At 42.2% G+C, this 14,378-nt stretch overlaps 1 protein-coding gene and 1 long non-coding RNA gene across 5 annotated transcripts in view; one reads left to right on the forward strand and one right to left on the reverse strand.

Moving 5' to 3' along the window:
- Positions 1-811: 811 nt before the first annotated feature.
- Positions 812-6,560, forward strand: LOC115087402. The gene is made up of 2 exons (XR_003855512.1): positions 812-1,010; positions 6,352-6,560. It is a non-coding gene; the product is annotated as an uncharacterized LOC115087402 (long non-coding RNA).
- Positions 6,467-14,378, reverse strand: part of PTPRK (protein tyrosine phosphatase receptor type K) — a 1,381,492-nt gene continuing 1,373,580 nt past the window's right edge. For all 4 annotated transcript variants that reach the window (XM_029594541.1, XM_029594542.1, XM_029594544.1 and 1 more), the window contains one exon: positions 6,467-7,829. In XM_029594541.1, coding sequence (XP_029450401.1) covers positions 7,776-7,829 — 54 coding nt within the window. In that variant the 3' untranslated portion in view covers positions 6,467-7,775. The remainder of the gene's footprint in view (positions 7,830-14,378) is intronic.

Raw genomic sequence — 14,378 nt, forward strand, 5'->3', positions numbered from 1 at the left:
CCCCCCAGAGCTCAGAAGGTCAGGCAGGACTGTGATGTCCACAATAAGGTTGACTTATGCTGGCCCGGGAAATCCGGTGAATGTACCCCCTGAAGGTAGCACACAGGCAACTTCTTATTAACCAAAAAGGATGCAGGAATGCCTTGAAACTTTGGTCTAAAGAGAAGGTGCATGCAAGAGACTGGTATTTTATTGAAGACAATAAGAAATTTAAGTGGGGGAAAGTGAAATCACCCCTCCCAGGAGGAAAGGAAAGAGCATGCTGTCATTGAAATGAACTGTAGTAGGGGAAAGGGCAATGCAGCAATGTAACATAAGCCACCAGCCTGGAAGTCACACTGAAAAGGTTTTCAGACACCCTGCTGTGAAGGTAATTAAATGACTGTTGAAGAGATGAATCAGAGTTTCAGGTTAGGAGATTTGCACGTGACATCCTCCTGACTACTGCTACAGACTTGCAGTGAAACATCACTTCACAAATCAATAATGGCAAAGTCCTAAATTGCAGAACTTTGATTGAAAAAGTCTCTGTCTGCAAGAGGGATCTGTTTGGGAAGGGGCAAGAACCCTAGAGTACCTAGTTTTCAGAGCACGAAAAAAAAAGGACAGGTAGAATGGAAGAGCTTGCTCTTATTCTCTTTCCATAACCTGCCTGGCTCTCAGCCTTGCTGTTACAGGCTTAACTGGTCATGAGCTTAACTGAGCTGGAATCACTGAGAGCCCATAATCATTAAACAATAAGCAAGCTATTAGCCTAGTTAAGCTATAAACCCAAGCAAAGGAAACACCTCCCACTGAGGAAGAAAAGTCTAAAAGCTGTATAGATATCATGAGTTCCCCAGCAGGGCATGGACATCAGCAGCAGTTTGGGAGGCAAGGTTGCGTCCCCTGGGACGGCGTGGACCCCAGAAGCATACTGGAAGACAACAGCACGATGACGGGGGAACTCAGTGGTGGATCAGGAGGCAGAATCGGGTTCCCCAGGAGGGGGTAAATCTCAGTGACAGAATGTAAGCCAATGTCAGGTTCTCCCATGAAGACAGGGTCCCCCAGCAGCAGATCAGGAGGCAGAATCATGTCCCCCAGAAGGGAGCAGAGTGGACTGGAAGTGGAGAAGAGGTGACAGCAGCAGTTTGGACACAATGTATTCCTCCCCCCTCCCCTCCCCCGCCCATGACCAGCAGTATCCACCGGCCCCATTGTATTTCTTCATGAGAGAGACTTGGTAAAGGGGGAAGGATAATAATATTTGAACAAATAATAATGCAAAAGGTTCCTCCTATTCTATATGGTGTTATTCTGTGGGGACTAATACCCTCAAATAGCTAAATGTGCTTGCAATCTTTTAGAAATTTATAGAGTTGCATAATCTGAGACTAATATCCATAAGTAGATAAATCTGCTGTTTGATATCCTGTAGCAATTTACATAGTCATGTAGAATTATATATAATCATACATTCCAATTATATCCCTTCTCAGTCGTCTCTTTTCCAAGCTAAAGAGCCCTAATCTATTTAACCTTTCTCCATAAGGGAGTTTTTCTATCCTCTTTATCATTTTTGTTGCCTTTCTCTCTTCCTTTTCTACGTCTGTTACGTCTTTTTTTGGCGAGGCGGGTGATCAGAACTGGACACAATACTCAAGGTGCTGTCACACAATGAATCTAGAGTATTGAAAGGCATTATGATAACAGCTTTATTCCTTTCCAAATAATTCCTAACATTGTTCAACTAGGGCATTTAAAACATATGCCGCTAGGTTGTAATTCTGCTTTTGTGTAACTTTTTTTTGTAACCAGAGATCCACAAGAAAGTGGAAATGAAGAAAAAAAAAAAGATAACCACACAGTTTGCTTTTGGAAGGTTTTAGAAATATTGTGATTTTCTGGACTGCAAGAGTAGGACTGGAAGAGCAGAGATAATACTGGTCTGAATTGAGATGCATTAGCAGTTTTGTGGGACTTAGCATAAAATCTGTTCCCCTATGCTTTCACGTTCTAGTTCAGGGGAGAGCAGACGTTTTGACTAGAGGGCTATATTGGTCCCACATAGAGATCTGAAAGGCTGGGGCCCAGAGCGAATGTAAAAACTGGGTTCCTCCTTTGATCTTGTGTCCATTTCCCTTTCCCATCAATTTTGGGTCATTTGCTCCTACATTTTTACTGTCTTCTACCCCTCCCTGTTGATCCTCCAATTATATAGCTCCTCTCTCAACCCTCCAAATTTTACTGGTTCCCCTCCCCACATTGGCTGGTGCTGCGGGACTTACTGAAGGAGTCTACCTTCAGCCAACGGTGGGAGGAAGAAGTGAGATTTAATCAGTGTAAGGGCCTCTATCAATCATAGCCCCACCCTCTCCTTGTGGTAGCTTCCTGTTTCCAAGGATACTTGTGAAGGGGGGTGGGGCCACTGCAGTGCCTGTGGGCACAGGTTGACTCTCAGGTCCCATGCTGATTCTGTTTCACTTCCTCCTCTTGTTACTAGTTGAAGATAAGTGCCTCAGGGTAAAAGTATCTGGCCTGGGGAGGGACATGTGATAGACAAATACTCATCAGCATAGGCCAGATGTGGCCCACAGGATGGTGGCTGACATGGAGGGCAGTATGCAGAGTCAAGTTCAGGGCACCCACAGGAATCAGCAAGCAGCAAGGGGTCAGGAAAGTGCCCAGGGACACACTGAACACAAACAGGGCTGAGTACCGATAAGACAGGGACTGAACAATAAGCACAAGACAGTGTAAGTCCAGAAACCAAATAAAGATCAGACAAAGCATGGAACAACAACAGATAGCACAAAGGAAACACTCATGGACAAGGGGGCCTGTAACAAGATGCCTGAATGAGAGGTAGGCAGACCTGCACAATACTAAACATATACACACACTGACACACACATACACACACTAAGATACAAGATACGAGATATACAGTAATGAAAATATAGCTTTATTTATAGCCCACATACTTAATTTCCCATGACTATAATACATACCAAATAAGCATCCTGCCACTCATCAGGTCAGAGAACCCCAGTGCGACCGAAAAACATCAGGTCAGGGAACCCCAGTGCAACCAAAAAACAGGAGCACACAGCTAATCAGCATCCTGCCACTCATCAGTTCGGGGAACCCAGGTGCGACCGAAAGACAGGAGCACACAGCTTCAACGGGAAAGATGAATAAAATGGAAAATGTCATAATGCCTCTGTATCACTCCATGGTGAGACCGCACCTTGAATACTGTGTACAATTCTGGTTGCCGCATCTCAAAAAAGATATAATTGCGATGGAGAAGGTACAGAGAAGGGCTACCAAAATGATAAGGGGAATGGAACAGCTCCCCTATGAGGAAAGACTAAAGAGGTTAGGGCTGTTCAGCTTGGAGAAGAGACGGCTGAGGGGGGATATGATAGAGATGTTTAAAATTATGAGAGGTCTAGAACGGGTAGATATGAATCGGTTATTTACTCTTTCGGATAGTAGAAAGACTAGGGACACTCCATGAAGTTAGCATGGGGCACATTTAAAACTAATTGGAGAAAGTTCTTTTTTAGTCAACGCACAATTAAACTCTGGAACTTGTTGCCAAAGGATGTGGTTAGTGCAGTTAGTATAGCTGTGTTTAAAGAAGGATTGGATAAGTTCTTGGAGGAGAAGTCCATTACCTGCTATTAAGTTCACTTAGAGAATAGTCACTGCCATTAGCAACAGTAACATGGAATAGACTTAGTTTTTGGGTACTTGCCAGGTTCTTATGGCCTGGATTGGCCACTGTTGGAAACAGGATGCTGGGCTTGATGGACCCTTGGTCTTACCCAGTATGGCATTTTCTTATGTTCTTAACTTCTGGTTTGCTTAATCACAGAAACCAGAATTGTTTACATTCCTTCAAATTTGGTCATGCGAGATATAAGGGAGAGAGGAGAAAGAAAAAAAGGTTTACGAGACAGATCTCTCCCTGCTTCTACAAAACCTTTTTGCTAAACCTATAGCTGCACAATTAAAATATTACAAACTTTAAATTAGATTATCAGCGGAGGCCTGACACTCCACTGTTTAAGTAAATATTGGGTGTGCCACATAGAGAGTAGAAGGAATGGGGTCAGCTGCTCCCAACTTAATCTGCGGGCCTGCTGGGAGGGGGAGGTAAATACTGAATGTAAAATCCGTGATTTGTGACAATTTTTTGCTGTATGTTCTTTTCTCCTGCATCGATAACAAATGCTATGAAACTTCTGACTAAATACAGGCCTTCCCTTTAACGTCCTGTCACGGATGCACGCAGTGGCGACATTCTCACTCCCCCCTCTTCTGGATCTTTTGCTCCCCTGTTCGCAGTGGTCTTTATATCACCTTCTTTTTCGTTCTTATAATCAGAGGAGGATTTGGGTTTACGGTGTTCCCAAAGGATTTTTAATTCTTCTTCTTCTTCATCAAATAACTATTTAGATGGTTAATTTCAGACTTTAAAGCTTCATTCTGAGTACTATCAATTTTTAGCTTCTCAATTAAATGTCTCACACTGCTCATAGCGTTGTCTATCTTCTGCCAGCTGGGCAGAAAAGAAATTCTCCAGTTTTAGCCAATTAGTTTTCTTGTCTCAACTTATCTGTCAACATCTTAAGGCATTGTGACCAAGCACTCCTAATATTTAACAGTAGCCGTATTAAGGCTGTGCTCCGTTTACTCTTATTTTTGAACATTGTGGCATGGATATACTCAGAAAACTTACATGCAGTATTAGAATCCCATGGGTTCTTCTCACATACTGCTGCTACAGTCTCCAAAAGGTGCTTTCTCTTTGTTTCTGCTTTTAATTCTAGTTTAGTGTCCTTGTGATTCTTAACAAATGACACCTTCTGTTGCCACATAATGCTAAAGTTAAATACACACACAGAATATTCTGTACTTAACAGATTTTCTTAGGCACTATCCTGCTTTCTGCAGATTACAAGAAAAATTCTTAACACAAGCTAGAGGGTCCCAACATAAATAAATCAGCCCTTCACACTAAAAGATGAAGGGATACACAGACACAAATTAAAGGTTCATATAAAACTTTCACCTTTGATTCCCAGTTTTCATATAGCATTTTATATGGTTTATTCTCCCATCCCGGGATATCCAGGAAGTCTTTTAACCCACTAGCTTCACCTTTTTTTTTTTTTTTTTTTTACAAGATATATACATTTTATATTGCTTATTTACGTTATGCTACACTAAGTGAGCTTTCTTATACCCAGTAAGAAGTATTCCTTCACGCCGGGCAATGCACGCCATATCTTTCCCTGCAACTATAGGAACTCGTTGTAAAATATCCACCATCTCGTGGGGTTCTATGCCCAGTTTCCTATCACAATTTTCACATAACCCCATATTACACCCTCACTCATTGGCCAGCAGTGACTAGGTTACATCTTCCCAGCCGGGAATTTCTGCAAGGGCTTTCACCTCCTCCCCCTTCAGATTCTTTTCTGCCCTTCTTTTTGTTCTCTCTTTTGAACAAGGACATCCTGCAAGTGACGCCAAATGTAACAAGATGCCCGAATGGGAGGTAGGCAGACCTGCACAATACTAAACACACACACACTATGATACGAGATATACAGTAATGAAAATATAGCTTTATTTATAGCACACATACTTCATTTCCCGTGACTATAATACATACCAAATCAGCATCCTGCCACTCATCAGGTCAGGGAACCCCAGTGTGACCGAAAAACATCAGGTCAGGGAACCCCAGTGCGACCAAAAAACAGGAGCACACAGCTAATCAGCATCCTGCCACTCATCAGGTCGAGGAACCCAGGTGTGACCGAAAAACAACATCATGTCAGGGAACAACACTTCTTCTACCTCCCTCTCCGAGTTCCTTTGCCCCTTCTTAGATTACTCCTTTATCATCTCTTCTTTCTGGTACTGTAACCTCCCAACACTCCTACTATGTCAGCCTCCCTTTACTCCATTGTTCCAAAGGCCAATCACCGCACAGCTCTCCCGATTTCGGTCCCTACTATGCTTTCATGCCTGAACTCTGGCGCCACACCCCAGGCATGGCAGCATGGAAAACAACAATCTTGGCTTGGAGCCACGCCCTGCTTGCGGGGAATGAGGAAGATAAGCTGCCCTGTCTGCTCACATACGAAGACTCTGTGCTGTTGTATTATATGTTGACTGCCATGGTACAGGTGCTGAGGGATGATGTACTGTGGGTTACAGTCTAGGTGTATGTAGGGTACGGCGGTGTCTCTTGCCCAGATAGTAAGTAGCGTCTAAGTTGATTGGTCCAGCATTATTCTGCCACATGCTACCCCTCTCATCCTTTACTAATGTCCTGCTCCCTTACAGAGATGAAAAATGGTTTGGGAAAGGCACGTGACAAGCCTATAACAACAACAATGATGATAATACTGGCATACTATTTAGAAAGACTCCCTGAGAATCATTTGACAACTCACAACACTGGAATATAATATGGATTTATTCAAATTTTGCTTTGTCAGAGCCCAAGGCTTACAATTTCTGTAAACATCAAAATAAACATTGTTTAATTTTTACAGTTTGCTAAACAAACATTTCTTACCCTGAAAGGATGCATGTTGCTGTCTTGGCCTGTGCTTCCAAAGCATTGCTCCCTAAAATCTGAAACTGTGCTCAATGAACTGCTCCTCACACTGTGCAAGTTGTAAGCACGGCCATGGTTAATGTGTGCAGTTTCCATATATAATGATTTGATCCATATCTGTAAATACAGTAGTGAAAAACTATACATCGTCAGCAAAATGTCGGATTTGGTCCAGTTCCCTGCTTCCCCCCCTGCCAAAAAAAAAAAAAATTACCTTTTAACCAAAGCCGTTTTACATGAAGTCAGTTCACAAGCTTGTGCACAAGGAAATCACTTTAACGATGTTTTCATTTCTATGTATTAAAAAGTATAGGTCTTTCTACTTACACTAAAACATACAAAAAAGAAAACAAAACTACAAAATTGTTTACACTTGATTTCAGCAAAGAAAAAAAAAAGCTTTTTTTGAGAAGATTGATTGTTTCTTCAGCGATCCACAAAGGAATGCAAGAGAACAATAAATACATTATGCCTGTTCCATATCCACATATTTACACTTGAGTCTTTGGCTTTATGTTTAGGTTCCTCTAAAAACAAATGGATGTGATCTAGCCATCATTGCACATTAAAACATAGGAAGCCAGGTGTGTGTGTGTGTGTGTATATATATATATATATATATATATATATATATATATATATATTTGCCATCCTTGAAATGTATAAAGAATGCATTTAACTATCAATTTGCACAGCTGTGTTGGTAATAAAGTTCAATCCTTCCCCGCCCATCCTATTCCATCCCTATAAAAAGAGAGAGAGAGAGAAAAAAAGATGCCACAGAGGAGATATTTGTACATGCAATAAATTGGCTCTATTGTAATCCTGTGAGATGGCTGATACAAACACTTAAAAATCCTATTTTTGAGTGGAGATCTGTCCCAGTTCAAATTCACCCTCTCCCCTCCCCCGAGACATCTATAAAATGTGGCACAAAACTAAAGAATGCTGAATACTGCATACAGGCATAGGAACAGGTTCAGTCTTTGCATTAAGATGGGCAACTTCATAGGAAAAAAAAATACTTTTGTATCTAAAATTTTAAGTCCAGCGACTATAATCCTTCTCTCCACAGACACAATGGTCTTTTAATGGAACAACAGGAAAGATGTTGAGGAAGTGTCACGATTTGGCACAATCTCTTTGATTAAGATGATTCAAGGTACTCCAATGACACATCATAGCAGAAACGGTACTGTTCCTGCAAATAATAATAAAAAAAAAAAGAAACTGAGTGAAGTTATAAACCATGCACTGATCTTCAAGAGTTAGTAAATGTGGTTCTTCTCATCACCCATAATTCTACAAGTACAGTACTTATTTATTTTTAAACCACATATCTGTAATACTTCCTTTATGGCAATTCCTAAAGCAATAACAACATTTAATTTCTTTTGGCTTAAATTCCTCCTGCTCCTTCAGGCTTCCAGCTCAATCAGAACCAGCCCATGTTGGACTATGGCGATTGAGCCTTCATATACAACTATCTGGGATTTTTCTCCTATTTAATGTTTGAACTATTTATTAAACAAAATTCTTGTACACAAGACAAGATTGTGTACAATCTTCAGCAGTGACAATCTTCAGCCATGGGCCACACACCATGACTCCCTCCGAACCCTGCAATTGTGAACCTTAAGTCTGGCCATTAAAGTGTCACCGTCATGCAATGGAAATCTCTCAGCTCAGGAGCTGCAGACACTGCCTCTATAGCTCTCCCAGCCTTGGCTGACCTGGGGAGGAGAAGCCAGACCCGGGGAACTGAACCCCAGGTATTCTACATGGTTGCATACAGCACTGCTCCTGGGCCCCTGGGGGATTGGTTTCTTTTAAAAAGTCAATAAAATATTTGGTGTAAAAAAAAAAAAAAATAGACACTTTCTTATTTGATGAAAACAGTACCGCACAACAAGAGAAGTTTTCTTTCATATTTTGGTTTGACTTTTGGGGATAAGGTGTTACTATTCTGCAAGTATCAAGTCCAAGAATTAAACTTGGGTCTCCTGCCCGGCAACATTGGTGTCAAGTTATCACTTTTATTAAGTTCACAGATTACCGCAAGACTTTTTGATTCTGAACACAAGCAGCATCTAAAAAGTGGAATATAAAACTTAAATAATAACCATTACACAGCACCATATATGTGTGGGTACATATATATACACAAACATTCATAATGTAGCTGTAAAGAATGCAGGCACTGTAGTGTCCACACACCATAACGTTAAAGTTCAAAGGAAAACTACAGAACTGCCTACATCAGAGGTTCCCAAACTTCTATGCAAGTTATCTTGTAGGCCAGTGGTTCTCAAACCTGTTCTGGGGGACCCTCAACCAGTTGGGTTTTCAGGATAACCACAATGAATATACATGAGACAGATTTGCATGCACTGCCTTCACTGCATACAAATTTACATCATGCATACTCACTGCAGATATCCTAATACCTGAATAGTTGTGGTTCCCAAACTTGTTCTGGGGGACCCCCTGGCCTACCAGATACGAGCACAGAAGGGCCCACGTAATTTGCATCTGCTATTCCTGTGGATGGCCATTCAGAGGTAAAACGGCCCTCATAGTTTTGAAAAGCAAATCTCTGCATGTTGTTTACCGCCCCCTGATCTAAAACACAGCCCTGGGAATACCACCTTTTAATCCAGCTAAAAGTATGTGTGTTGTGAGGAGGCGACAATACTAGACCACGCATTCTACTTGGGTAAATCCCTTTGAAAATTATCCTCAAAAAGGGGTAATTTTGTAACATTGTGCATAAATTATCCAGAAAAGATGCACGTTATGCTAATTTTCAAAGTTGACTTACATGCATAAGTTCACTTGGAAAATTATCCCAACAAAACTATGTACAGTTATTTGGTATGTGTAGTTTTGCCGCGAGAATCTACCCGCATACTTTTTAAAACCATTAAGCATGGGGTGAATTTTCAAAATGCTTGTAAAAATTAGCATATACATGTGAAAGTAGCCTTTACTCGAGTATTCTGTATTTTATAAAAGTCAAAACTAGGCACATATTTTTACTTTTGGCACACACATACGCATGTAAAAAGGGGGCGGTCTAGGTCATTCTGGGACAAGGCCAACATTTGTGTGTGCAAGTTGTTATTTTAAAAGACCCTTATGAGCATTTTCCAACTTATTTGAGGAGTTTTAAACCTGCTAATTATCTGGCATAAGTGATATGAAATGTGCTTATTGTGTAGTACTGACTGGGTGGGAGGACTGGGTGAACTGGGGGGAAATCAGACTGAAGAACCAGGAGAGCTTCAAAGACCTAGAGGACTGGGCAAACTGATAGACTAATTGGTAAAAATGGTCATTTCCTTGACATACACATTTTTTTTTTAAACTTAGTTCAGTAGACAGTACTGGGTGTCCAAGAAAACTGTCTGAAGTTTGCTGGTCTAAGCAGGAAAGTGAAGTAAAAGTGTGGATTGAAGACCAGGTCGCAGCACTACAGATGTCCCCTATGGGCACATTACGTAAATATGCAATGGAGGAAGCAGTGGCATGCAGCTGATGAGCCGAAATTGAATTGATAAGGGTTTCTGTGCTGAAGTGTGGCAGAACTGGATACAATTGGTGATCCAATTGGATAATGTTCTCTTAGTAATGGCTATCCCTAGGGAATTAGGGTTGAAAGAGGCAAATAATTACAAGAAAAGTCAATGAGACTTGAGTTCTCTGTAATAAGCTAAAGCTCGTTTGCAGTCCAAAGTATGTAGTAGGTTTGTTGTGTGGTTTTGGGAAAAAGGTCAGCAATGAAATATCCTATTTGATGTGAAAGGTGGAGACCACTTTAGGGAGGAATTTGGAATGAGTCCTGAGTACTACTTTGTCATGATAAAACTGTAAATAGGGAAAGAAGTGAACCAAAGCTTGAAGTTCACTCACTCTGCGGGCCAAGGTGATAGCTGTAAGAAAAATCACTTTCCACGTGAGATACTTCAAGTCAGCAGACTTTAGGGGTTTGAACGGAAAACTCATAAGAGCTGTGAGAACTATGTTCAAGTCCCAGGGAACTAGAGGCTTATGGATTGGAGGGTAGAGATTAAAGAGACCTCTCATGAAACGAGAAATCAAGGGGTGTGATGCCATCAAGGAGTCCTTTTCCCTCTCAAGGTAAGCCGCTACAGCACTTAGATGGACTCTAACCAGTGATGTTGCTAGGCCCCGACACCGAAAGGTGGAGTAAATAACTGAGGATCTCTTTGGGAGGCAAAGAGAAGGGTTAATGTTCTGAAGTTGGCAACACTCGGCATATCTTTTCCATTTGAAAGAGTAGTTACATCTAGTTGATGATTTCCTTGCCATTATGATAATTCTCTGGATATCTGCGGGAAGAGTTAGACCTTGTAGGATCTCGCGTTCAACATCCAGGCTTATCAGATGGAAGGAGGAATGTAGAGGATGCAGGCGGCAGCCGTTCTCCTGGGTCAAGAGGTCTGGTTTTTGACCGAGATCTAACAGAATGCTTTCGGAGTATTGTACCAGATAAGCAAACCATGGTTGTCTCAGCCAAGATGGAGCTATGAGGACCATGCGAGCTCTGTCCTGTATCATCTTTTGAACTGTCCATGAGATGAGGGGAGCTGGAGGAAACGCATAATGGAGTCCCTTCGACCATGGAATTAGAAAGGCATCTTGAGCCAATCTGTACGAGCTTAGATGAACTGAGCAGAACTGACTTACTTTCTGATTTTGCTCTGTGGCAAAGAGATCTATCCAAGATCATCCCCAGCACATGAAGATTCGGTGTGCTACAGATGGATTTAAGGACCACTCGTGAGGATGGAATACTCTGCTAAAGCGATTGGCTAGTGTGTTCGCTATTCCTGGTATGTATGTGGCTCTCAAGATTATCATGTTGTTGAGGGCCCACTGTAAATCCAGACCGCCTCCCTGCAAAATAGTCAGGAACTAGCTCTGCCATGTTTGTTTATGTAGAACATGGCTACCTGATTGTCCGTGTGAATCATTAAGGCATGACCTCGAAGCAGATGTGTAAAGGCCATTATTGCATATCTCATGGCCCTGAGTTCCAAGAGATTGATCTGGTAATGAAGCTCATCTTTTGACTACTGACCTTGCATCTGGAAATGTAGGAGATGAGCACCCCCCCCCCCCCCACTCCTGTGATGAAGCGTCGGTCGTGAGAACCAAGGTGTGGGTAGGATCTCAAAGGGGTGCCCTCATGGAAAGGACTTTGTGATCTAACCACCAAGTTATGTCCTTTTGCATGTAAGGACACGGTTATAACTGTGGACATTGGTTGAAGGTATTGGGTCCATTAATATTTCAAACCTCATTGTTGGCGAGTTAAGGTACTACATGAATTGCTGCCGCCATGTGACCCAAGAGTAGCAGGACTTGGTGGGTGGTGGCCCTTGACTGCAGAAGTAAATTTGTACATAGCTGATTAAGTCGGTCAATCCTCTCCTGTGGAAGGAATGCACGAGATTGGATCGAGTCTATTCTGGCTCCTATGAACTGCAAAATCTATGTCAGTTTGGGTATTGATTTCTCATAGTTGATGAGGAATCCTAAGGACTCCAAACAAGTTACTGTGGACTCTAAATGTTGACAAACAGATAGCAGATTGGGGGCAACAATCAGCCAATCATCCAGATAAGGGAAAATGCAAATCCACTGACATCGGAGATGAGCTACAGCCACAGCCAAGCATTTGGTAAAGACTCTCATTGCTGAAGACAGGCCAAATGGAAGGACTTTGTACTGATAGTGTTTGGAATTCACTTGGAAGCAAAGGAACCGCCAACAGGAAGGGTGTAGGCTTTCTTGAGATCTAACAAACACATCCAGTCATTCCATTGAATAAAGGGGAGAACTAACTTGAGGGATGTCATCTTGAATTTCTCTCTGCGCAGGTACTTGCTCAGGGAGCGCAGATCCAAAATGGGTCAGAGACCCCCTGAGTGTTTTGGTATGAGGAAGTATTGGGAGTATCATCCCATGTTGACCTGATATTCGGGTACCCGCTGAATAGCTCGTTGCTGGAGTAGGGTGTTGATCTTTTGCTCCAGAAGAGTCAACTGAGAAGCATCCCTGAGTTGGCCGGTAAGGCATGGAAGGGGAGGGTGAGAAAGGAAATTCAAACGGTAATCCTCGTGGATGATTTGAAGAACCTACTGATCCAAAGTGATGTCTCCCCAATGTGGAGCAAAGTTTTTTATCCTGCCCCGTACCTGGAGACATGGCTGTGGCTGATTGTCCTTCAAAATGTCTGTGGGGGATTTGAAGGGAGGACTGGGCGGGCTTTTGCTGTTTCCTATCCCGTGAGCTTGCTCGAGGTGAAATGGGTTGAGTCTGTGCATGCTGCTGCTGAAACGGTTGGTATTGTGGAGGTTTGTAGGGGGCGGGGGGGAAATTTTTGTATGGCTTCCTCTGGGCATAGTACGGCCTTCAGGTGTCCAGGTGCTGGAAAAAGCACCTGGACGCCGTTTGGGTATCTGAAACGGCTAACAGAGATTGAACTGTCATGTTCTGTTCCTTGAGTTGCATTACTGTGTCTTCAAGCTTCTCTCCGAACAGATTATCTCCAAACATGGAAGGCTGGCAAGCTTGTCATGTACATCCTTCCCTGATGGAACTAGCAAAGCCAGGCTATCCATTGTGTTGCTATGGCAGTTGCAGAAGTCCTCGAGGATGATTCAAAGGATTCGTACACTGCTCTGAGTAAATGCCGCAGGCCCTCCTGCATATCATAAAAAGGTTTAGGGGTAACTTCCTCCCCTGATTCAGACCACAAGAATGGTTTTAATAGTTGCAGGGTTTCATAAAGGTATTACACCAAATAAAACTGGTGCTGCTGAATATGAGAGTTAGCATAGGACTCTGGAAGGTCATCTTAGCATATTTGTTCAGGACCCTATGCTCTTTGAGTGGAGAAGTGGACGCATGGAGCTTAGATTTTTTAGCCTGCTTCATCACCAACTCATCAACTACTGAAGCATGAGGTAGTTGAATGACCCCATAAATTGGCGATTTTTGTAGTCTGAATTTCAGATCTAGCTTCCAGGAAAGAAGGAGGATGGAGTAGGGGGACTTCCATGTCTTTGCTAAAAGAGCATCCAGTAGTTTGTATGAAGGCAAAGCTGAAGGTTCAAGCTGGGATGTCCAGAATGTTTATAATACCAAAAACCTCTTCCTGGTTACTTATCTGGCTACAATTTAGCTGGATAAGTGGCCAAAGTTGCCATTTAGATGGATAACCTGTGAGTTATCCATCTAAATGATTTGAATAGTGGCCTCTTTAAAAATGTATCAAACACTAATAAAATATTTCAAAACAGTAAACATCAAATAAAATCTAATAATTCAAATAAATATGGGTAAAAAATATCCCCCTCTCTTCATACCTGGAAACATTTGATTTCTAATCACTCTTAGATTGTCATGGATTAGTGAAGGAAAAGGAGGGTGCACACTTTATCATATCTCTCTCTCTTATATACACTCACACACTTCCTAACACACACGTTCATTCTCTCTCTCACATACATGCCCCCCCTCCCCACACACACACACACACACACTCTCATGCACACTCCCTCTCTCTCTGGCATCATACTTACCACACATATACAAGTTTTCACACACTCAAAAGCCCTCTCTTACATGCTCACTCACACACTCAAACACAATACTCTTTCACAAACACCCAGGCTCTCTCACATTGACTTTCTCCCCTCATACACACAAGCTCTCTCAT

This window comes from Rhinatrema bivittatum, chromosome 3 (assembly GCF_901001135.1).
Source record: "Rhinatrema bivittatum chromosome 3, aRhiBiv1.1, whole genome shotgun sequence".
Taxonomy (NCBI): domain Eukaryota; kingdom Metazoa; phylum Chordata; class Amphibia; order Gymnophiona; family Rhinatrematidae; genus Rhinatrema; species Rhinatrema bivittatum.